The 24,506-nt window shown below is 40.3% G+C and overlaps 1 protein-coding gene and 1 long non-coding RNA gene across 2 annotated transcripts; both read right to left on the bottom strand.

Moving 5' to 3' along the window:
* Positions 1 to 16,450: 16,450 nt before the first annotated feature.
* LOC107005115 lies at positions 16,451 to 19,029 on the bottom strand. Its single transcript, XR_001454834.2, has 3 exons — positions 18,135 to 19,029; positions 17,943 to 18,046; positions 16,451 to 17,668 (listed from the first exon to the last, which is right to left on the bottom strand). It is a non-coding gene; the product is annotated as an uncharacterized LOC107005115 (long non-coding RNA).
* A 1,180-nt stretch (positions 19,030 to 20,209) lies between these two features.
* Positions 20,210 to 23,866, bottom strand: LOC107003905 (the record flags this gene model as incomplete). Its single annotated transcript, XM_027912734.1, has 2 exons — positions 23,732 to 23,866; positions 20,210 to 23,644 (listed from the first exon to the last, which is right to left on the bottom strand). Coding segments are annotated over exons 1-2 (3,570 nt in total), but the record flags the coding sequence as incomplete, so codon positions are not given.
* Between the last annotated feature and the right edge of the window lie 640 nt (positions 23,867 to 24,506).

Below are 24,506 nucleotides of genomic sequence, written 5' to 3'. Positions count from 1 at the left end.
TATATATATATATATATATATATATATATATATATATTTATGCACACACCTTTGAGGATGGGAAATTTGCTTGTATAGTTTGAAGAATTTCCTGATTCTTGAATTGGTTAATGTTATGTGTACATGCTAAATCTAATTCTTCTTTAATATCTTGGAAAATTGAAGTTCACCACTTGTTTAATTTATTATAGGAGGAAAGTTATCGTAAAGATAAATCTGCTGGTTAATCCTTGTAAAGGTGTCAATTAAGTCTTAGGTTTGGTTTTTGGCGACTGATTGACTAATAGATGGTCAAATTCTCTTTAAAATGTAATTAATTAGATTTGGGGCCAAATTAATATTTTTCAAACTTTTTAATCTTTTATAAAATACAAAAAAAAAACCTTCATTTTGAACTTTTACACTTTGTTTGAATCATTGTTACCCATTGTTTCATAATGTATTGTATTGTATTGTACTCTATTGTATTGTATCGTATGTAGGTACAATGTTTGACTAGACTGTATTGTTTGTTGTTGTTTAATAAATTTTAATTGTTTGGTTTGATCATATCGTATTGTATTGTAATTTATAAATTTACTAAAATATCCTTAATTTCCTTAATTATTCTAGGGTAGAAGGTTCAACTAGATTTAAATAATTAAGATAAAGGGTAAAATAATATTTTGAAATATTGTGTAAATATATAATTGGAAAAAGAAATTTAGTAACAATGGGAACACACCAAATTGGCTGTTCCATAAAATAGGGGTTTCAATTGTTATGCAAAAACAAAATTTAACAATACAATACATTTTAAGTAACAATCAGAACAAACATTTGTAGGTATAGTAACGATACAATACAATACAATACAATGGATAACAATGATCTAAACATAGTGTTATAATTCAATCCAAACCTTTTAAAAAAATAAAAATTCTATTTTTCTTCTTGTCTCTTCTATTCTTCGTCTTCCTTAGAAATTTGAAAATCCGATATCAAAATAAATATTCTATCCAAAATCTTTTTCCTCATCTCCAGTCGTGAATCTCTCCACTTTTTGAATTGAAATAGTGTTCGACTTAAAATCAGTAAGTATTTTGAAAATTTTTGCAATTTGGAACAATACTAAGTTTTTTTTGCTGAATTAATGAACAATAAATCGTTATATAGACGTCAAAATTAAATAATGAAGCAGTGATACATGTTATTTATTGTTTTTGAAAGAAAATCAACAAATAAAAAAATCCCTAATTTTGAGGAAATATATATGTATTGTTAACATTCATTGAAAAGGCATTTTTTTGTTGCTTAATTTGTGCTTTTTGTGGCCATTTTGTTGATATGATTTTAGAAATATAGTCTTGTTCAATTGTCCAACAAATATTTCATTTGTTGAAAGATATATCATATGTTACCACATTTTAGTGATATGTTGGTGCATATTCCAATAGAGTTGTCATATGTTGGAACATCTCACCTGTGCGTTAGGGCAACAAAACGGTGATATGTGGCAACAAAAGATTCATCTGTGGCAACAGAGATTCATTTGTGGCAACAATAGATACAATTGTGACAACAAACTATCCATTTGTGTCAACATAAGTATAAATTGCTATCCATTATTATTTTATAATCAATTGTAAAAGCTTAACATTTTCTTATTTACCTTGTAGATGAAATGATACAAGAAGCTTCATCCATGACAACAACTCAAGCTTCCTCTTCTAACATCAGCTTCATCCATGACCACAACTCAAGCTTCCTCTTCTAACATCAAATGTTTTTTTTTTATCTATCGAAGAATGTGAGCAGCAACATAATTATTTTATTAGTCTTGTTAAAGAACGCATTGATATTTTAAGGAAATGACTTATAATATTGATGTTCATACATTCAAGTAGATTTCACATCCTTTGAAGAGTAGGATGTTGAAAAAATCTATTTCCCAATCATTATATATAATTAGTGATAAGAAAGAGAAAGGAGAAGAAGGAAAAGGAGAAGGAGAAGCAGAAGGAAAAGAATAAGGAGAAGCAAAAAGAGAAAGCGAAAGCGAAAAAGAAAGAGAAAAAGAAAATGAAGAAAGTCAAAGTCGTCAGTTGTGATGTGAAGCAACAATATCCATTTGAAAGTTTTAACATTGACAACAAGGATCCAACTGAACTAATGTCATCCTTCTCGCAATGGATAAACGAGGGTCTTTTACAAGCATCATGCAAAAAAATATAGTCAATTATTTATAATGATTATACAATTGCAAAAGAGACAAGGACGATCACTATTGAGCCAATTGCTCTGATCTTGAGTTCCAAAGAAGAATGACCGGTTCTACGTAATCTCTCAACCCAGTAAGTGCTGGACTGATGAGGTAAATCGATGCCCACTTTTATCTTTTGATTAAGACATGAATACATACAAATAAATTGATATAGAAATACACTTGTTGATGCATCTGTGCAGTATGTGAATGTCATTTTTGCAACACCTTGAAAATTCAAGACTCATGAAAAAGTCTAATATAGGTGTCATGAAGTCTAAAAATTGTTTCTAAGACCATTTTTAAAGAATATAGGTAATTTAGAAGGTTTAAGAACCAAATGTCCAGAGACATCCGGGAAGTTGGTTCAAAGAGGTGTTACTGTGCCTTAGCCTTTTTACTAACTTTTAGGAGTCGGAAATGTACGTAAATGAGTGTAAAGGTGATTGAAACGTCTGGGTACGACTCTCCAAGGACCAACCAAGGGCCCTCGAGGAGAACCCCAGCAGTTTGATGCATCGCTGACTGGCAGTGTGCATCAACGGGGGAGACGATAGTCTGTAAGTGGCCCAACGGGGCTTCTAAGGTCACCGTCGTCCCTCACTTACAAAGATTGTGAAGACCCTAGTTTACCTAGCTACTATTACACTCGACGGAAGGGACGACGCGGCGTCATGGGCTCGACGGGGCATCGAAGAAACCGTCATCTAATACTTAAAAATTTGGAGGAAGCCTCGCCTGCAAAGACTCTGAAAGATACGACGAAAGTGCAAGATGGAGGGGGCGTGCCCGTTGACCCACAGACGGACCGTCGACGGGGTCTCGTTGGTGAGGGTCGAATTTTACTAATGGATTTTAATGATTTAATTTAAGATAATTAAATGGTTTAGGGGTTAGAAAGTGATTAAAGGGAAACTAATTAAGTTAATTAAGCCCCTCTATAAATATTCTTAACCCTCACTAACCTAAAGCCAACTCTCAAAATAAACCCTCTTCCTTCTCTCTTATTTGTCTCTCTACAAGAACTCACCATTGAAGGCTAGCAAGAGCTAGGGTTTGGGGGTTGGAAAAGGGTGGATTCTTCATCAAATTGTTGAGAAACATTAAGTTATGAGTTCTATTCACCTTTGAGATCCTTTCCTCAAAGGGTTCCTTCAAAATGGATTTCAAAAAGTTGAGTTTTCTTATGGGTTTCATTCAATTACGAAATTGCAGTTATTGATTGAGTTGTTAGTGAATTCTTAGGGTTATATTGAGTATATTTACATGTAATTCAACTTGTTTATGATAATTGTTGATGGTTTGGTCAAATTGAAGAACGAGATCCTCTATCCCTAACCCTAGGTAGGGACCTTGACTTATGTTGTATGTTGATCATTCAATTGAGTTTGTTGTTGATTAGATTACTATCCTATGGTGCTATTATGGTTGAATTAAGATGAATTATATGTCTATCATGCTAGTTCTTGAGATTTAATTTAGGTTATGAAATATAATGTGAAATTAGCCTATGTATGTTGTCTCAAGTTATGATCTAAAGATGAATTCTGTTATAGAGATGCAATTGACCTTGTTATTCTATTGATTATCATTGTGTTATGATGTTACTCCCCAAGTTGGGTTGAGTTATGGGTTGATGGTAAGACCTTGATGATAGACTATGAGAAAGATTCGATAAGTCTTAGAATCTCTATCTTTACTTCCATTTGCGATTAAATGTTGTAAAGCTATGATATTACATTGGAGTATGTGTTATATTAAGATTATAGAGTGGTTTAATGTTGAATTGAAATGTGTTTACTATGTTGTGAAGTTGATTAAGGTGTATGTGCTACAAGGATGGTGAAAACTATCAATGTGCCTTAAAGTGTTATGAAATGCTAAAGTGTTAACCTCACTTATATGAATTGTGATGAAAGGAATTAAACTCATACAATTATGATAGAGCTATTGATGATAATGATTATACAAGGGGTAGACCCTATGTCCTAAATTAAGTTATGATTGATAATTAAAGGCTTAACGGCATTTCAAAAAGGGACTCTAGCTTAGCACCGAGTGAACTAGATAGAGGAGTGTCCCTTCCAACATAGGAAAGGTAGGAGCACTACATCACTCTTGAAATTGGAGATCATAATGCATGGCACATAAAGAGGATCGCAACTAATCTCCTAGTTCTTGAACTATGTTGCCCCCATAGGAATACTAGCTAGTGGATCCACGTAGTTGCTATGTTTTACGTTTTGGTACTACCTTGGCAAGTAGTCCGCCTTCTTTCGGTGTAGGGTTTTATGACACCGGATTCCACACTAGCTCATGTGGTCTATGTCGGTTAGGGCAAGATGTTTCCAAAAGTTAAAACGAATTAAAGGACTTGAACGCTAACTTGGATAACCTAAGGGGTCTAGCTTAGTCTAGGTAGGGGTATGGGACTCTACCTAGACATTGCACTATTTAGTCTTGAGGGGAGTCTTAGGAGGAGGTTCCTTAATGTTTATGTTATGATAATATATGATGTATATATATATGATGACCATGTCATATTGTTGATACTATATGTTGATTAGTTCATTTATGAATATGCCTTGGGTTACATTGATAATATAAGATGAAATGTAAGCCTAAATGCCATGAAATGCTAAGTTGGACATTGGTTATGTTTTCTTGTTGAGGATACTTGATTGAGTAAGAATATGGGGCTTTGCTTGGTCATTGCACTTGTTGACTTCATAAGAACTTGTGAGTAGTTGTCTATCGTATTATGATATGTTTAACTCTTATTCATTCTTTTAATATTATTCCTTTATGTTAGGGTTGTAGTAACTCATAATTCTAAGTGTGTTGGGATAAGTGTTACTTGTTGGGATAGTAAGCATGTTTGAATGATTAGTAGGATTTACTTGACTTTGCATTAAGCCCCAAAAAGGGGTAAAATAGCATGTTTTGTTAAAAGTCCTCTTTTAACATATTTTGCTTGTTTATCTGCAGAAGATCTCATACTTAGTATATGTGGAGTACTAACCCCATTTTCTTCCCTTGTCCCAAACATTTTAGGTTCCGGTCGTTGAAGAGTTTGGAAGGAAATATCATTGAAGGCTTGGATTCTTCCTTTCATCCAAGTAGGGTAGGTCCTCAACTTTCGAGGGCAATGCCATCTTCTAGCTTTGGACTTTGTTATGAGTTTATTGACTCTATGATTTCTTTCCTTGTTATTTGAGTATTGTACTTTCGTATGACCTATACATGGTCTTGTTGAATTGATGTAAGGGCTATGCCCAAATTGTGACATTCATTTAGATGGTATGAGATGAGACAATCATTGAGACTATTTCTATATTTTTATATATATGTGAAACAAAAGTAGAAGGCTATGTAACCTTACTATATAAAGGGTCTATGTTTACTCGATATGAATATATAATATGTGTATGTAGAGGTCTATGTAAATCTCCGAGTAGAGAAAGTAAAAGTTTTAAATTTTTCCGCATTTTTCATCCTATGAATGTAATGACATGAACTAAGAGTCTAGACTTAGTCCTTAAAAAGGACGACGACACTGGTTACGTCTAGGGGGTAAACCCGGATGTGACTAACTTGGTATCAGAGCATAAGGTTAAATACCGTTGAGTTATGTCTCTCTCTCTACCACGTCTATGTAGGTTTAGATTCATAATTTTGAAGTGCACCACACTTATGAGTAGGAACCTATATGATGCTTAGGAGTCACTCTCTTTCTTGGAAATCTTATATCGTGCCAATAGAGTATACTTATGGTGTGCTTTTGCATCTAATCATATTGTTGTGCTTATAGGAAGCATGAACACTCGAAGGAATACTGCTTGAGGACTTGAGGAGGAAGTTACTAATTTTGGAGATCCTCCCCATGATGAGAAAGTTCCTCCACTCGAGGAGAATGCTAATGTTGATCAAGCCCCGTCTAACCCTCCACCTATGACGGAGGCGGAGATTAGCGCTATTCTTGCTCAAATAGACCAAGCTATGACTACCCAAGCACAAGCCGCAATGGTTCAAGCCCAAGCTATGAAGGCTCAAGCTAATCGGGATGTTGCTCCTCGTCCTCATCAACAAGTCACTACTATGGCTTCACGTCTAAAGGAATTCACTTGGATGAACCCTCCTACTTTCTATGGGTCTAAGGTTGATGAAGAGCCCCAAGAATTCCTTGATGAGGTATACAAAGTGCTATATGCTATGGGGATGACTTCAAGTGAGAAGGCCGAGTTGGCCTCATATCAACTCAAGGATGTGGCCCAAACTTGGTATGTGAATTGGAGGGACAATAGGCCGTTGAGGGGTGGTCCGGTAACTTGGGAGATCTTTAAGGTGGCGTTTCTAGATCGGTTCTTCCCTAGAGAGATGAGGGAGGAGAAGGTGACGGAGTTCATCAATCTTCTCCAAAGAGGGAGTAGTGTTCATGAGTACTCTTTGGAATTTGTTAAGTTGTCCAAATATGCTCCTTCCTTAGCCTCCGATCCTAGAGATTAAATGAGCCATTTTGTGATGGGGGTTTTTAGAGGACTTACAAGAGGAGTGCCAATCGGCGATGCTACATGACAACATAAACATTTCTCGTCTTATGGTGTATGCAAGAAGGGTTGAGGAGGAAAGAGTTAAGAGAAAAAGTAGAGATGCTAAGAGGTCTAGGTCATTTGATGGAGGCTCCTCAAAGAATAGGTTTGAGATACAAGATAAGCTTAAATTTAAGAAGCGGGGTTCAAATCAAGTCCCTACAAAATTCCCAAGAGCTAGTGGTGAAAGGGTGTCTAACCCTAAATTTAAAAAGGGAAAAGGTTCTAATTCACCAAAGGAGAAGCGAACTTGTGGAAAGTGTGGTAAAAAACACTATGGTGAGTGCCTTAAGAGGACGGATAATTGCTTTAGTTGTGGCAAAAGTGGTCACAAAATGAGAGATTGTCCAAACTTGAAGTGTCATGACAAGGGTAGTGGACAAGATAAAGCAAGTGGTTCTAGTGATGCTCCCAAGAAGAACCGGTTCTATGCTCTCCGCTCTAGGGGTGAGAAAGAGACCTCTCCCGATGTGGTGATCGGTATGTTAAAATTTTTTACTCTTGATGTGCATGATTTGCTTGATCCGGGTGCTACTTTGTCCTTTGTTACACCACTAGTAGCTAAAAAGTTTGATATTTTACCCGATATTTTGAATGAGCCTTTTCTAGTGTCTACTCTGGTGGGAGAGTCGATTGTTTCTAAAAGAGTTTATCAAAATTGTCCTATTTCATTGCCCAATAGAGTTTCTTATGTTGATTTAGTAGAACTTGATATGCTTGATTTTGATATTATATTGGGTATGGATTGGTTGCATGCATGTTTTTCATCCATTGGTTGTAGGATAAGAGTGGTGAGGTTTAACTTCCCAAATGAACCCGTTATTGAGTGGAAGAGGGAAAATTCTATTCCTAGAGGTCGCATCATATCTTGTCTAAAAGCATGTAAAATGATCTCAAATGGTTGTCTCTATCATATAGTCAGAGTCCAAGATTCGGATTCCAAAATTCGTCCTATTGAGTCGGTCCCTGTATTGAGTGAATTTCATGAGGTTTTTCCTAATGACCTTCCCGGTATTCCTCCCAAATGGGAAATTGATTTTGGTATCAATTTGCTACAGGAAACAAATCCCTATTCAATCCCTCCATATCGGATGGCTCCGGCCGAATTGAAAGAGTTGAAGGCTCAACTCAAGGATTGGCTTGACAAAGGCTTTATAAGGCCTAGTATATCTCCATGGGGTGCTCCGGTGTTATTCGTCAAAAATAAGGATGGGTCTTTGAGAATGTGTATGGACTACCGCCAACTCAACAAGGTCACAATTAAGAATAAGTACCCTCTCCCTCGGATTGATGACTTATTTGAAAAACTCCAAGGAGCGAGTTGCTTTTCAAAGATAGACTTGAGGTCGGGGTATGATCAACTCAGGGTGAGAGGATGTACTGAAGATGGCCTTTCGGACTAGGTATGGGCATTATGAGTTCTTGGTCATGTCTTTCGGTCTCACTAATGCTCCGGCGGAATTTATGGACCTAATGAATAGAGTATTTTAAAATTACCTATATTCGTTTCATTGCCTTCATTGATGATATCTTAGTATATTCGAAGAATGAAGATGATCATATGGGTCATTTGAGGGTAGTGTTTCAAACCCTTAAAGAACATCAATTGTATGCCATATATAGTAAGTGTGAGTTTTAGTTGAGATCGGTTACTTTTCTTGGGCACATCATTTCTAGTGAAGGAGTTGAAGTAGACCCAAGGAAAACGGAAGTGGTGAAACATTGGCGTAGACCATTGACTCCGACTGACATCAGGAGTTTCTTGGGTTTAGAGGGCTACCATCAGAGGTTCGTGGATGATTTCGCATCCATTGAGTCTCTTTTGACTACTTTGACCTAAAAGAGTAGAAAGTTTGAGTGGTTGAAGGCATGTGAGAAGAGCTTCCAATTGTGGAAAGATAAGCTTACTTCTACTCCGGTGTTGACCTTACCAGAGGGTACAACGGTTTTGTGGTGTATTGTGACACAACCCGAGTGGTTTTGTGGTGTATGCTTATGCAAAACGGGAAGGTGATAGATTATGCCTCAAGGCAACTAAAGGTACATGAGAAGAATTACCCCACTCATTACCTTGAATTAACTGCCGTGGTGTTTGCTTTAAAAATTTGGAGGCATAATTTGTATGGGGTTCATGTGGATTTTTTTACCGATCATAAGAGTCTCCAATATGTGTTTACCCAAAAGGAGTTAAATCTCTGTCAAAGGAGGTGGCTCGAGTTGTTGAAAGATTATTATATGAGTGTCCTTTATCACCACGACAAGGCTAATGTAGTTGCGGATGCCCTAAGTCGGATGAATATGGGTAGTGTATCCCATCTTGATGACTCCAAAAAGGACCTAGCAAGGGAAGTTCATAGGTTGGCTAGGTTGGGGGTGAGGTTGGAGAGTGCTCCAGATGGGGGTGCCGTAGTTCATCATAACTCTGAGTCATCGTTAGTGGTTGAGGTGAGGTCCAAACAACACCTTGACTTAGCCTTGATGGAATTGAAAAAATCCGTTCTTGGCAAGATGAATGAATCATTCTCCCTAGGGGGGGATGGTGTATTAAAGTACCAAGTGAGATTGTGTGATCCCGATGTAGATGGGTTGAGGGTTTGGATCTTAGAAGAAGCGCATGGGTCCCGCTACTCAATTCATCCAGGGTCGACAAAAATTTACCATGATCTAAGGGAAATATATTGATGGGAAGATATAAAAAGGGAAATAGCGGAATTTGTCGCTAAGTGTCCGAATTGCCAACAAATAAAGGCTGAACACCTAAAGCCGGGTGGCTTACTACGAGAGATCCAAATTACAACTTGGAAGTGGGAAGACATCAATATGGACTATGTAGTAGGTTTATCCAGGACCGAAAAGTCCTATGATTCCATATGGGTGGTAGTGGATCGATTGACTAAATTCGCTCGCTTTATCCCGATCAAGTCTACATATTCAGTGGAGGATTATGCAAGAATCTTCCTATATGAGATTGTGTGTCGCCATGGCATTCCATTATCCATCATATCGGATCGTGGTGCACAATTCACATCTAGATATTGGAAGTCGTTCCAAAAAAGGTTAGATACTACGGTGAAGCTGAGCACCACTTTTTATCCCCAAACGGATGGTCAAGAGGAGAGTGAAATACAAACCCTTGAAGATATGCTTAGGGAATGCATTATTGATTTTACAGGGATTTGGGATAGACATTTACCTTTAGTGGAGTTTGCCTACAATAACAGTTTTCATTCATCCATTTCCATGGCTCCCTATGAAGCCTTGTACGGTAGGAGGTGCAGGTCTCCTATTGGATTGTTTGAAGTGGTGAGTCATCACTTCTTGGTCCTGAGTTGATTTATAAGTCTTTGGAAAAGGTTCATATCATAAGGAACCGGTTGCAAACGGCCTGTAGTCGGCAAAAGTCTTATGCCGATAATAGGAGAAGGTATTTGGAGTTTGGAGAAGGTGATAAGCTGTATTTGAAAATTTCACCAATGAAAGGGGTGGTTCGGTTTGGCAAGAAAGGAAAATTGAGTCCTTGTTATGTGGTCCCTATGAAATCTTGCAAAGGGTTGGTAAGGTTGCCTATGAATTGAATATACCTAGTGAATTGGCTTCTGTTCATCCGGTTTTCAGTATTTCTATGTTGAAAAAGTGTATCGGTGATCCCGAATCCATTCTTCCTATTGAGGGTCTTGGTGTCAAGGTTAACCTCTCTTTTGAGGAAGTCCGGGTTCAAATTCTTGATAGGCAAGTCAAGAAGTTGAGGAATAATGAGGTGGTATCTTAAAAGTTTTATGGAAAAATCTATTAGTTGAGGGTGCTACATCGGATAATTATGAAATCCTGTTATCCTCATCTTTTTGAGAATTAAGGTTAACCATTCTTTTTAATTATATAATTATGACAAAGATTTGCGTTTCTTGATTTTTGGGTGAAGTGTTGCAAAAATGACATTTTTGTGAACCTCTCAATAAGTTTTACAGTGAAGTCACTGTAGTATTGCTATTAAAAACTTGAAATTTTTCTTTTTTCTTATTTTGACTTATGTTGTGCATTTTGAAATGATGAGTCTTCATGAAATGATAGGTAGCATGTTGTTAAGATGAACTCTGTGCTAATTGACTCGTATGATGTATGTTGAGCTCATAAGTGTTGTGAGAAGGAAATGCATTATGACGAAGTGTGTTTTGAGCCATAGGTGTTGTAATATGAGTTTTGATATTTACCTTGTTGAAATGACATGATTTACGTTAAATGCATATTGTTGATTGGTTGGACTGCTAGTCTTGTGTCTATTCCTTCCTTTAAAAGAGTTTTAGCGTCATCCGGGGAAGAATTTTCCCGGGGGGGGGGGGGGGNGGGGGGGGAGAGATAATGTAACACCTTGAAAATCCAAGACTCATGAAAAATCCTAACATGGTGTCATAAAGTCTAAACACTGTTTCTAAGAAAATTTTAAAAAAATATAGGTCATTTAGAAGGTTTATGAACCAAATGTCCAAAGACGTCCGGGAAGTTGGTTCAAAGAGGTCTTAGAGTGCCTTAGCCTTTTTACTAATTTTTAGGAGTCGGAAATGTACAGAAATGAGTGGAAAGGTAGCTAATGGGTGTTTGGAGTGGTTTCATGATTGAAACGTCTGGGTACGACTCCCCAAGGACCAACCAAGGGCCCTCGAGGAGAACCCCTACATTCTGATACATCACTGACTGGCAGTGTGCATCGATGGGGCAGACGACGGTCTGTAAGTGGCCCAACTGGGCGTCGAACGCCACCGTCGTCCCTCACTTTGAAAGATTGTGAAGGCCCTTGTTTACCTAGCTACTGTTACACTCGACGGAGGGGGACGACGGGGCATCATGGGATCGACGGGGCATCGAGGCCACCGTCATCCCATACTTAGAACAATTGGAGGAAGCCTTGCCTGCAAAGTCTCTGATAGAGACGATGGAAGTGCAGGAAAGAGGGGGGGCTACCGTCGACCCACCGACGGACAGTCGACGGGATCTTGTCAGTGAGGGTATAATTTCACTGATGGATTATAATGATATCATTTAAAATAATTAAATGCTTTAGGGGTTAGATAGTGATCAAAGGGAAACTAATTAAGTTAATTATTCCCCTCTATAAATACTCTTAACCCTCATTACCCTATAGCCAACTCTCAAAATAACCCTCTTCTTTCTCTTTTATTTCTCTCTCTACAAGAACTCATCATTGAAGGCTAGCAAGAGCTAGGGCTTAGGGGCTAGAAAAGGGTGGATTCTTCATCAAATTGTTGAGAAACATTAAATTATGGGTTCTATTCACCTTTGATATCCTTTCCTCAAAGGGTACCTTCAAAATGGATTTCAAAAAATTGAGTTTTATTATGTGTTTCATTCAATTACGAAATTGAAGTGATGGATTGAGTTGTTAGTGAATTCTTATGGTTATAGAGAATATTTACATGTAATTCAACTTGTTTATGATAATTTTTGATGGTTTGGTCAAATTGAAGAACAGGATCCTCCATCCCTAACCCTAGGTAGTGATCTTGACTTATATTGTATGTTGATCATTCAATTGAGTTTGTTGTTATTAAATTACTATTCTATGGTGCTATTATGGTTGAATTAAAATAAATTATAGGCCTATCATGCTAGTTCCTGAGATTTAATTTAGGTTATGAATTATAATGTGAAATTAGCCTATGTATCTTGTCTCAAGTCGTGATCTAAAGATGAATTGTGTTATAGAGATGCATTTGGACTTGTTATTATATTGATTATCATTGTGTTATGATGTTACGCTCCTAGTTAGGTTGAGTTATGGGTTGATGGAAAGACCTTGATGATAGACTATGAGAAAGACTTGGTAAGTCTTAGAATCTCTATCTTTACTTCCAATTCTGATTAATTGTTGTTAAGCTATGATATTACATTGGAGTATGGGTTATATTAAGATTATAGGGTGGTATAATGTTGAATTGAAATGTGTTTACTATATTGTGAGGTTGATTAAGGTGTATGTGATACAAGGATGGTGAAAACTATCAATGTGCCTTAAAATGTTATGAAATGCTTAAGTGTTAACCTCACTTATATGAATTGTGATGGAAGGACTTAAACTCATACAATTCTTATTGAGCTATTGATGATAATGATTATACAAGGGGTAGACCCTATGGCCTAAACTATGTTATGATTGATATCAAAGTCTTAAAGACATTTAAAAAAGGGACTCTAGCTAGCACCGAGTGAACTAGATAGAGGAGTGTCCCTTCCCACATATGGAAGGTAGGAGCACTACATAACTCTTGAGATTGGAGATCATAATGGATGGCGCATAAAGAGGATCCCAACTAAATCTCCAAGTTCTTGAACTATGTTTCTCTTATAGGAATACTAGCTAGTGGATCTACGTGGTTTCTATGTTTTACATTTTTTTAATACCATGGCAAGTAGGCCGCCTCTTTCGGTGTAGGGTTTTATGACACCGGATTCCACAGTAGCTCATGTTGTCTATGTCGGTTAGGGCAAGATGTTCCCAAAAGTTAAAACAAATTAAAGGACTTGAACTCTAACTTGGATAACCTAAGGGGTCTAGCTTAGTCTAGGTAGGGGTGTGGGACTCTACCTAGACATTGCACTAGTTAGTCTTGAAGGGAGTCTTAGGAGGAGGTTCTTATATGTTTATGTTATGATGATATATGATGTATATATATGATGACCATGTCATATTGTTGATACTATATGTTGATCAGTTCATTTATGAATATGCGTTGTGTTATATTGATAATATAAGATGAAATGTAAGCTTAGATGCCATGAAATGTGAAGTTGGACATTGGTAATGTTTTCTTGTTGAGGATACTTGATTGAGTAAGGTTATGGGGCTTTACTTGGTCATTGCACTTGCTGACTTAATAAGAACTTGTGAGTAGTTGTATTGTTTATTATGATATGTTTAAGTTTTATTCATTCTTGTGATATTATTCCTTGATGTTAGGGTTGTAGTAACTCATGATTCTAAGTGTGTTGGGATAAGTGTTACTTGTTCGAATAGTAAGCATGTTTGGATGATTAGTAGGATTTACTTGACTTTGAATTAAGCCCCCAAAATGGGTAAAATACCATGTTTTGATAAAAGTCCCTTTTTAGCATATTTTGGTTGTGTATCTGCATAAGATCTCATACTTAGTACATGTGGAATACTAACCCCATTTTCTTCTCTTGTCCCAAATATTTTAGGTTCCGGATGTTGAAGAGTTTGGAAGGAGATATCATTGAAGGCTTGGATTCTTCCTTTCATCCAAGTAGAGTAGGTCCTCAACTTTCGAGGGGAATGCCATCTTCTAGCCTTGGACTTTGTTATGTGCTTATTTACTCTATCATTCCTTTTCTTGTTATTTGAGTATTTTACTTTTGTATGACCTATACATGGTCTTGTTGAATTGATGTAAGGGTTATGCCCATATTGTGACATTCGTTTAGATGATATGAGATGAGACAATCATTGAGACTATTTCTATTTTTTTTATATATGTGCAATAAAAGTAGAAGGCAATGTAACCTTACTATATGAAGGGTATTTGTATACTCGATATGAATATATTATGTGTATGTAGAGGTCTATGTAAATATCCGAGTAGAGAAAGTAAAAGTCATAAATTTTTCCGCATTTTTCAACATATGAATGTAATGACATGAACTAAGAGTCTAGTCTTAGTCCTTAAAAAGGACGACGACGCCGTTTACGTCTAGGGGGTAAACTCGGATGTGACAATGTTATACTATTTGCGGAAGAAGTCGAAGCAACAAAGTCATTCTAAATATCGATATACCACTACTTATTATTTTTTCAAAACATACATTGATAATGCTAGTGTTGTTCCTGAAAATGAGAATAAAATTGTTGGCACTTTCAAAAGGTTTGGTATACCCTGTGGACTGCCTTGGCACTTGACAGATGATTTTTATGTCCCTGTAAATTGTAATTTGGAGTTTCATTGGGTCTTGGCAATCGTTGCATTGAAGGAACGGTGCATAAAAGTATATGATTCAATGTCTCATCCAGGACTAACATGAAATTGTGCTCCGAAATTCAAAAGTTGTATAGAATGTTGCTAAATTACCTTGAGTTAAGCGAATTTTTTGAGCTAAAAGAGCGAACGAACCGGTCAGTTCTTGAATGTTACCAAGGAAAGAACAAATCTCACTTATTTGAAGTCAGACGCGTTACTGGTATTTCACAACAAGCAACCAGTAGTCTGTAAGTATCACATTATATTTTTATTGTACGATTATCAAAATGTGATGCTATTATATTTTCTAATTGATGAGATACCATACAGAGATTATGGACTTTTTATTGCTGCATACGCTGAGTTTTTGAGTGATGGATTAGAAGTACCATCTTATGGACTTAGTTGTGAAACCCTTCGCATGATATATGCTTCACTCTAATGGAATTATGGGATTTTAGAGGCTCGCAATGGCTATGTTAGTAACAATGAAGACCCACAAAGACCTACAACCAAGGAGGAAATTAATATCCAGATATAGACATGTTGTCATAAATGGTATATCTTGTAACACCTTGGTAAAGCCTTACATAGGTATCATAAAGTTTAAACAGTGTTTCTAAGTCCATTTTTAATGAATATAGGTCATTTACAAGGTTTAAGAAACAAAATGTCCAAAGACGTCCGGGAAGTTGGTTTAAAGGGATATTAGTGTGCCTTAGCCTTTATACTAATTTTTAGAAGTCGAAAATGTATGAAAATGGGTGGAAAGGTAGCTAGTGGGTGTTTGAGTTGTTTCATGATAGGAACGTCTGGGTACGACTCCCAAGGACCAACCAACGGCCCTTGAGGAGAACCCCTGCAATTTGATGCAGCACTACCTGGTAGTGTGCATCGATGGGGCAGACGACAGTTCGTAAGTGGATCGATGGGGCGTCGAAGGCCAACGTCGTCCCACACTTAGAAAGATTTGTTAAGGCTCTATATTAACTATCTACTATTACACTCGACGGAAGGGGATGACGGGGCATCATTGGCTTGATGCGGCGTTGAGGCCACCGTCATCCGATACATAGAAAAATAGGAGGAAGCCTCCCCTACAAAGTCTCTAATAGAGACGATGGAAGTGCAGGACGGAGGGGGGTGTCCGTAGACTCACCGACGGACCGTCGACGGGGTCTCGTCGGTGAGGGTCGAATTTCACTAATAAATTTTTTAATGATTTCATTTAATTAATTGTCACGACCCAATTTCTCGAGCCATGAAGGCACCTACTATAACCCATCAGTAGGTAAGCCAAACCACAACCCAGAACCACACATAATGGGTGTGAGGGTAGAAACTAAACAAGACTAAGAAAAAATTACTATAACAACATAAGCAAACCAAAACATAAATGCAATAAAGGATCCCTCCCAGAACCTGGAAGTCACTAATACAGAGCTACCAACAAAACGAGTACAAGTCCCAACAGTGGACCACCGAAACTAGACTGTCTCGAAAAGTAAAAGACAAGTCTTTATATAAACAGATGGAGACTGAAATAGTACAAAACCCTGTGTGCTCACCCCTGTCTCCAGACCAGAAATTCTCCAAACTCGATCAACGCTGACTACTGGTGCTCGGACCTGCATCACGAAAATAGATGCAGAGTGTAGCATGAGTACCAAATAACAGGTACCCAGTAGGCATCATAGGCCGACTGAACTAGAAAAGTAAAGCACTATGAAAAGACGAAATCACAAAACTAGAGGTCAAGAACGGAAGGCTAAGTAACACAATAATGCACACGAGTGTATAAAGATCTAACTAAATTAATATAAATAAGCTAACTACACCTAACTGGACCCACCATAAGCCCAGAAGGTACACTCGTGCACAAGTTTAAATAAAAACCCGAACGGACCCCCATAAGTCCGACGCGTACACAAAATAACTATAACTTAAGGAGAATAGAACTCGAGGCCAAAGAACACCGAACCAAAAAGTAGAATCTGACGGTACGGAGGTCGGGCCTTGAACCGGACACTCACCAGAATTACACAAGTAGCCAATTGCAAAATATAAGTAACTGAGGCCGGACCTCTAACCGGATGCTCTACATACTTGAGGCCGGACCTCTAACCGGATGCTCTACATAAGTATGTGGATGGTCGAGGCCGGACCTTAAATCCGGATACCCGACAAAGATGTCGATATAGCATGCTGAAAGAGTCTTTATCTATCCATAATCATATAAACCCATGGAACACCATCCAGACTTAGCTAATCAATGTAAGACCTTACAGTCGAATAGAAACTCAACTTTGAATCACGGAGCGGAATTCATTGTCACTGACGTAACTCGAGAAGCCGTAACATCTAAGAAATAAGAGTAACTATCGCTAGAGCAAGCTCATCGTCTAGCTAAATACCAAACTATCAGACTCAAGTCTGCTACATCAGTCTACAAGGATTTAAGCCGGCCGAGCGACGTCGGGGCTAAACTAAGTCCTACCGACTTTGAATCATGCATTTCTAAGGAAAACCCTAGTCAAACCTAAACTAAGGCTCAACATACTTCTGACAACCAGTATTCAAACATACAAGTAATTCATATAGCAAAGAAGGTCAATATAAACATGCTCACAGTTACCCGATAATTCTCAGAACAAGGCCGAAAATATAATTTTTAACACCTATGCATGATCCAATAACTACCCAACCCAAATTCCAACTAATCAACATGCATTCACATGTTCGAGTTCAGTCTAAGAAGAGAAACCATAGCCTACCTGAACGCAGATCACGCGCGCTCCAAAATTCACTCCCCGGATCTTTTACTTTCTAAAAGGCCTCGAAACGTTGATACACTATCAGAAATAGAGTCACAACGTTATTACAGTCATTTAAACACTAAAATTGCAAGAAACGGAGACGGGTCAATTTCACGGTCAAAATGGAAAAAATGGGATCCGCGTTGAGAAATCCCGAATTAACCCCAAATAAAAGTCCTAAATAACTCTCGAAACTTGTATAGCAGAATGGAGCACAATTCAGGACTCAAGACGGTCCCAACATTAACATGCAACAAAAAAAACCCAAATCCTAAGCTAAAAATCAGCAACAATGGCAGCAGCTACTTACCAGATTTTACCAAAAATGAAGCTCCAACAGCCAAAACCAATCACACCACGACGATCCTCACGAAAAACCCCACAATATAGGCTCTTGAATCACTTGATTCGGACCTAAAATGGCCAAGAAATCACCTTCTGAAATTTCCCAAAACTTGTGCTCGAAAATGAGCTATGACAGCATTTAAAACCCAAAATTTACCTCAAATCGTGTCCCCAAATCAGATTCCAAGCTCACCAATGTGTTGCCCTCGAAAAATCTCACAACTTAGCCTTTTGAATCGCCCAATTCGGAGTTGTATCGCTCAAGATATCAAGTTCCAAAGTAAAACATAAAGCTGAAAGTTGGGGTTTTTATAGGGGCTGCACCAGATTCAGCTTTGCCTACTTTCTTTAAAGTCTCCGACGGGTGCTCGGAATCCGTTCGGAACCTGATAAAAATAAAATAGATATGCTACCCTACCAAAGTCGACATTCCGGACTCAAAGGCGCAGTCGAAATTTTCATCAGAGGTCATCTCGATAAAATGTGGGTCCCACTTCCATTGGCCATTTTAAGTCAAAAACCACAAAAGGGCTCGGAAAAATATCAAAAACCTCAAAACCCGAAAGAAGGGTCAAACTAGACCAAACTCGACATTCCGGAGCTAACCGCGCTGACGGAATTCTCATCCGAGCGCGTTTACTCAGAATGTTGACTAAAGTCAAACTTAGCCTTTAAACTTAAAGTTAAAACGCCTAATCCCACCAACTCACACTGAAAACTTTGGGAGTCATGTCGACAATGCTACTGGACTAAAATGACCCTTCCGGAACTGATGGAATCGTCAGAATTGGATTCTGATGTCATCTTCTTGAACTTTTGATCGAAAATGATCGTTCAAGGTTCATAAGCTTCAAAAATACTAAAGCTCACACAATAACAAAACGAATGACCAGGTGACCGATCTGTCAGTCCCAGCAAGTCATAAATGACTTAGAATCGCTGTAGGAACGCTCTAAACGATGTACAGAAGATAAAACACTAAAAATGACAATAAGGGTCATTACAATATCCACTACTAAAAAGAACTTTCGTCCGCGAAAGTAAGGTTCAAGAAGTACCTGAAGGCTCAAACAAGACGGGATACTGCTCTCGCATCTCCTGCTCGGTCTCCCAGGTAGCCTCCTCGACTGAACGATGCCTCCAACGGACCTTAACAATAGGAATGGCTCTCGAGCGCAATTTCCTCACATCTCTGGCTAGGATGGCAACTGGCTCTTCTACAAATGTCAAATGATCATCCAACTCAATTGCATCATACTGGAGCACATGGGACTCATCAGGAATATATCGGCGTAGCATCGAGACATGGAAAACTGGATGGATGGCTGAAAATGCTGGAGGTAGGGCCAACTCATAAGCAACCTCCCCAACTGTCCGAAGTATCTCAAAAGGCCCAATATACCTGGGGCTAAGCTTACCCCGTCTCCCAAATCTCATCACACCCTTCATGGGCGACACACGGAGAAATACCCGATCACCAACAGAGAATCTCAAAGGTCGACGCCTCCGATTCGCATAACTCTGGTGCCTACTCTGAGCTGTCCTGAGTCTATCCTGAATCACTCTCACCTGCTCCAAAGCCTCCTGAATCAAATCTGTACCTCGCGGCCTAGGCTCTGTAGACTCGAACCAGCCCACTGGAGTGCGACAACGCCTACCATACAAGGCCTCAAACGGGGCCATCTGAATGCTAGAATGGTAGCTGTTGTTATATGCAAATTCCGCCAAAGGCAAGAACTGGTCCCATTGACCACCAAACTCCAAAACACAAGCCCGTAGCATGTCCTGAAGGACCTGAATAGTGCGCTCTGACTGACCATCAGTCTGCGGGTGGAAAGCTGTGCTCAGGTCAACCCGGGTGCCCAACTCATCCTGAAAGGTCCTCCAAAAGCTAGACGTGAACTGAGAACCCCGATCTGATATAATAGAAACTGGCACCACATGAAGTCGAACCACCTCCCGAATGTAGATACGAGCCAACCTCTAGGCACTAAATGAAGATTGAACGGGAAGGAAATGTGCTGACTTGGTCAATCGATCAACGATGACCCAAATACTATCAAATCCTCTAGAAGTCCTCGGTAGACCAGCCACAAAATCAATAGTAATGCGGTCCCACTTCCACTCCGGAATGGGTAATCCCTGAAATTCACCACCAAGCCTCAAATGCTCAGCCTTTACCTGCTGGCAGCACAAGCAACGAGAAACAAAGTCAGCAATATCTCGTCTCATGCCACTCCACCAGTAATGTTGTTTGAAATCACGATACATCTTCGCTGTACCCGGATGGATAGAATATCTAGACTCATGAGCCTCCGAAAGTATCAACTGTATCAAATCTCCAACTCTCGGGACACAAATGCGACCAGCGCATCTCAACACTCCATCAGGATCTAAGGTAGCCTGATCACCATTACCCGCTAACACTCGATCTCTAAGGGACCCCAGGGCCTTATCCTCAAATTGACAACCACGGATTCTATTATACAAAGAAGACTGAACTCCCATATAAGCCAAGACGCGTCTAGAATCTGATATATCTAATCGAACCATGCTATTGGCTAAAAACTGAATGTCCAAAGCCAAGGGTCTTTCACATGCAGATAAGAAGGCTAGACTACCCATACTCACCGCCTTTCGGCTCAAGGCGTCTGCTAGCACGTTCGCCTTGCCCGGATGATAGAGAATGGAGAGATCATAATCCTTCAGGAGCTCAATCCAACGACGCTGCCTTGAATTAAGGTCCCTCTGGGTCATGATGTACTGAAGACTCTTGTGGTCAGTATAGATCTCACATCGAACTCCATACAAGTAGTGCCTCCAAATCTTAAGCGCGAAAACTACCGCTGCCAACTCCAAGTCATGGGTGGGGTAGTTGCGCTCATGGACCTTAAGCTGCCTCGACGCATACGCAATAACCCGGCCCTGCTGCATCAATACACAACCCACACCAACACCAGACGCATCACAATAAATCGTGAAACCCTCGCCCTCAATCGGAAGAGTCAATATAGGAGCGCTAGTAAGCAACTCCTTGAGCTTCAGAAAGCTCATCTCACACTCCTCCGACCACACAAAGGGAATATCCTGGCGAGTCAACCGAGTCAAAGGAGCTGCAATAGTAGAAAAGCCCTCAACAAAACGCCTGTAGTAACTCGCTAACCCGACAAAGCTACGAACCTCAGTAACAGAAGTGGGTCTGTCCCAATCACGAATAGCTTCAATCTTCGTCGGATCTACCCTAATACCCTCCTTGGACACCACATGCCCCAAGAATGCTACAGACGCAAGCCAAAACTCGCACTTTGAGAACTTGGCATAAAGCTGCTGATCTCTCAAACTCTGGAGCACTATCCTCAAATGCTGCTCATGCTCACTCCGGCTCCGCGAGTATACCAATATGTCATCAATGAAGATGATAACAAATGAATCAAGATATGGCCTGAACACACGTGTCATCAAGTCCATAAAGGCGGCTGGGGAATTAGTCAACCCAAAAGACATCACAAGGAACTCATAATGGCCATAACGAGTCCTAAATGCAGTCTTAGGGATGTCTGCTGCTCTAATCCTCAGCTGATGGTACCCGGACCACAAATCAATCTTAGAAAATACGACGGCACCCTGAAGCTGATCAAACAAATCATCTATACGAGGCATAGGGCAACGGTTCTTCACCGTCACCTTGTTCAGCTGTCTGTAGTCAATGCACATCCTCAAAGTCCTATCCTTCTTTTTCACAAACAGAACAGGAGCACCCCAAGGCGACACACTCGAACGAATGAACCCCTTTTCTAAGAGGTCCTTTAACTGAACACTGAGCTCTCTGAGCTCTGCAGGAGCCATCCGATAAGGCGGAATAGAAATAGGATGAGTGCCAGGCTCCAAATCTATAGCAAAATCAATGTCATGCTCTGGGGGTAAGCCAGGTAGATCTGTAGGGAACACATCTGCATACTCTCTAACCACAGGAACTGAGTCAACTGAAGGGCCCTCCCTACTCACATCTCTGATGTGGGTCAAATACGCTAAACACCCAGAAGCAACCAACCGCCTAGCTCGAATAAAAGAGATTATCCCCGTCGGTGTGTGACTATAAGCAGCCTGCCACAATACCGGGGGAACACCAGGCATGGATAAGGTAACAGTCTTGGCATAGCAATCTAAGACCACATGATATGGGGATAGCCAGTCCATGCCCAAAATCACATCAAAATCAATCATATCCAGCATAATAAGATCAGCTCTATTATCATAACCCTGGATAGTCACTAAGCAAGATCGCAATACTTGATCCACTACTAAGAACTCACCTATCGGGGTCGAAACATGAATCGGCTCTACCAAAGACTCGGACCTCATACCTAATCGGGGAGCAAAATAAATAGATACATACGAGAATGTGGACCCTGGATCAAATAATACTGTAGCAGGCTGATGACACAAGAAGAGCGTACCTGAGTGGACATCGTCAGATGCCTCAGCCGTCGCCCTTGTCGGGGCAGCATAGAAATGGCCCTGAGCACCTCTACCTGGTGCACCCGGTCTACCACCTAACCTGCCTCCCCGAGCTCCACCCCTGGTACCCTGTCGACTCTCGCGACGGTCCTGAATCTGACCACCTCCTCTAGCCGAAGAAGACACGGCTGAAACTGGTTTAGAAGTAGGTGGAGCTGGTACAATCGCCCCCTGACCTCTCCGGGGGCATTCTCTAGACCAATGGTCAAGAGCACCACAATCATAACACCCCGAAGTTGAACGCCCTGTAGTAACCCGACCGCGGCATGAAGGAAAAGAATCTGATCCCCTCGAATTCTGGCCTGTACTAAGACCACTCTGCTGATATTGGCCTCCCTCAGAAACAGGTAATGCCGCGTGAACAGGCCGACTGGTCTGACCCTGCTGGAACCTCTGACGTGGCCTATCATATGAGTCCCTCCCCCTAGTCTGCGACTCGCTATAGCTGCCCTGGTAGCGTGCCCTCTTATCGCTGCCCCCTTGGGCCTCACGATGAATATGCTCCATGGATCGGGCATGATCGACCACATCAAGAAAAGAACGGCCAGCTGAAACCATATGCTCTGTGTCAACCCTCAAACGGTATCGCAACCCACGTACAAAACAACGAACTCTCTCTCCCTCTGTGGGCAGGATCATAGTAGCATGGCGAGACAACTCATGGAACCTCGCCTCATACTCTGAAACGGTCATAGATCCCTGCTCCAATCTAGAGAACTGATCACGAAGCCTATATCTGACGCTCCGTTGCATGAACCGGGCCAAGAAAGCCTCTGAGAACTCACTCCAAGATATAGGAGGAGATCCAACTGGCCTAGACTCTCGATACGTGCGCCACCACTGCCTGGCTGGCCCACGGAACTGATGAGCGATAAAGTCAGCTCCTCTCGACTCCAAAAGGCCTAATGACTGTAACTGCTCCTGGCAAGTGAGTTGGAACTCATGAGCGTCCTCTCCTATCGCCCCTGAGAATATAGGCGGTGCCAACCTCTGAAATACCCCAAGCATCTTCTGATCCCGCAGTGGCATCTCTCTAACCTCTAAGTCTGGTGGGGCGGCCACATGAACTGGTGGCGGCTGATCTTGCAGCGCTGGTGCTGGTACTGCTGGTGCTGGTGCCTGTCTCATATCCCCAATAGCTGCTAATATCTGATTCAAGAGGGAATGAAGATCAGGTGCTGCAACTGGTGCGGGTGGTGGCTGGGCTGGCCCCGGCCCCACTGGCTATGGCGGTACATGCGCTGCATGAGGCTCCTCCTCCATATCCCGGGCACGTGCTGCAGCCCTACCTCGACCTCGTGGTCGACGTCTACCCCAAAATGAGGCTCCGGGTGCATCTCCCCCGAACGCACCGCCTCGCGTGCGAGCCATCCTGTCATAGAGTGAAAAAAAACTGAGATTTTAAGAAACAAACAAGACAAACGCGGCACGAATTTGAAACAAAATGGATATTTTCCTAAATACATCCTGTAGCCTCCTGAAGATAAGTTACGGACGTCTCCGCACCGATCCGCAGGACTCTACTAGACGTTAGCTCTGTAAAAGTGAGACCGTTGAACCTAGGGCTCTGATACCAACTTGTCACGACCCAATTTCTCGAGCCATGAAGGCACCTACTATAGCCCATCAGTAGGTAAGCCAAACCACAACCCAGAACAACACGTAATGGGTGTGAGGGTAGAAACTAAACAAGACTAAGATTAATTACTATAACAACATAAGCAAACCAAAACATAAATACAATTAAGGATCCCTCCCAGAGCCTGGAAGTCACTAATACAGAGCTACCAACAAAACGAGTACAAGTCCCAACAGTGGACCACCGAAACTAGACTGTCTCAAAAAGTAAAAGACAAGTCTTTATAGACTGAAATAGTACAAAACGCTATGTGCTCACCCCTGTCTCAAGACTAGAAATTCTCCAAACTCGATCAACGCTGACTACTGGTGCTCGGACCTGCATCACGAAAATAGATGCAGAGTGTAGCATGAGTACCAAATAACAGGTACC

This window comes from Solanum pennellii, chromosome 11 (assembly GCF_001406875.1).
Source record: "Solanum pennellii chromosome 11, SPENNV200".
Taxonomy (NCBI): Eukaryota; Viridiplantae; Streptophyta; class Magnoliopsida; order Solanales; family Solanaceae; genus Solanum; species Solanum pennellii.
Note: the sequence above shows the minus strand (reverse complement) of the source record. Positions and strands in the feature narration are given on the sequence as shown.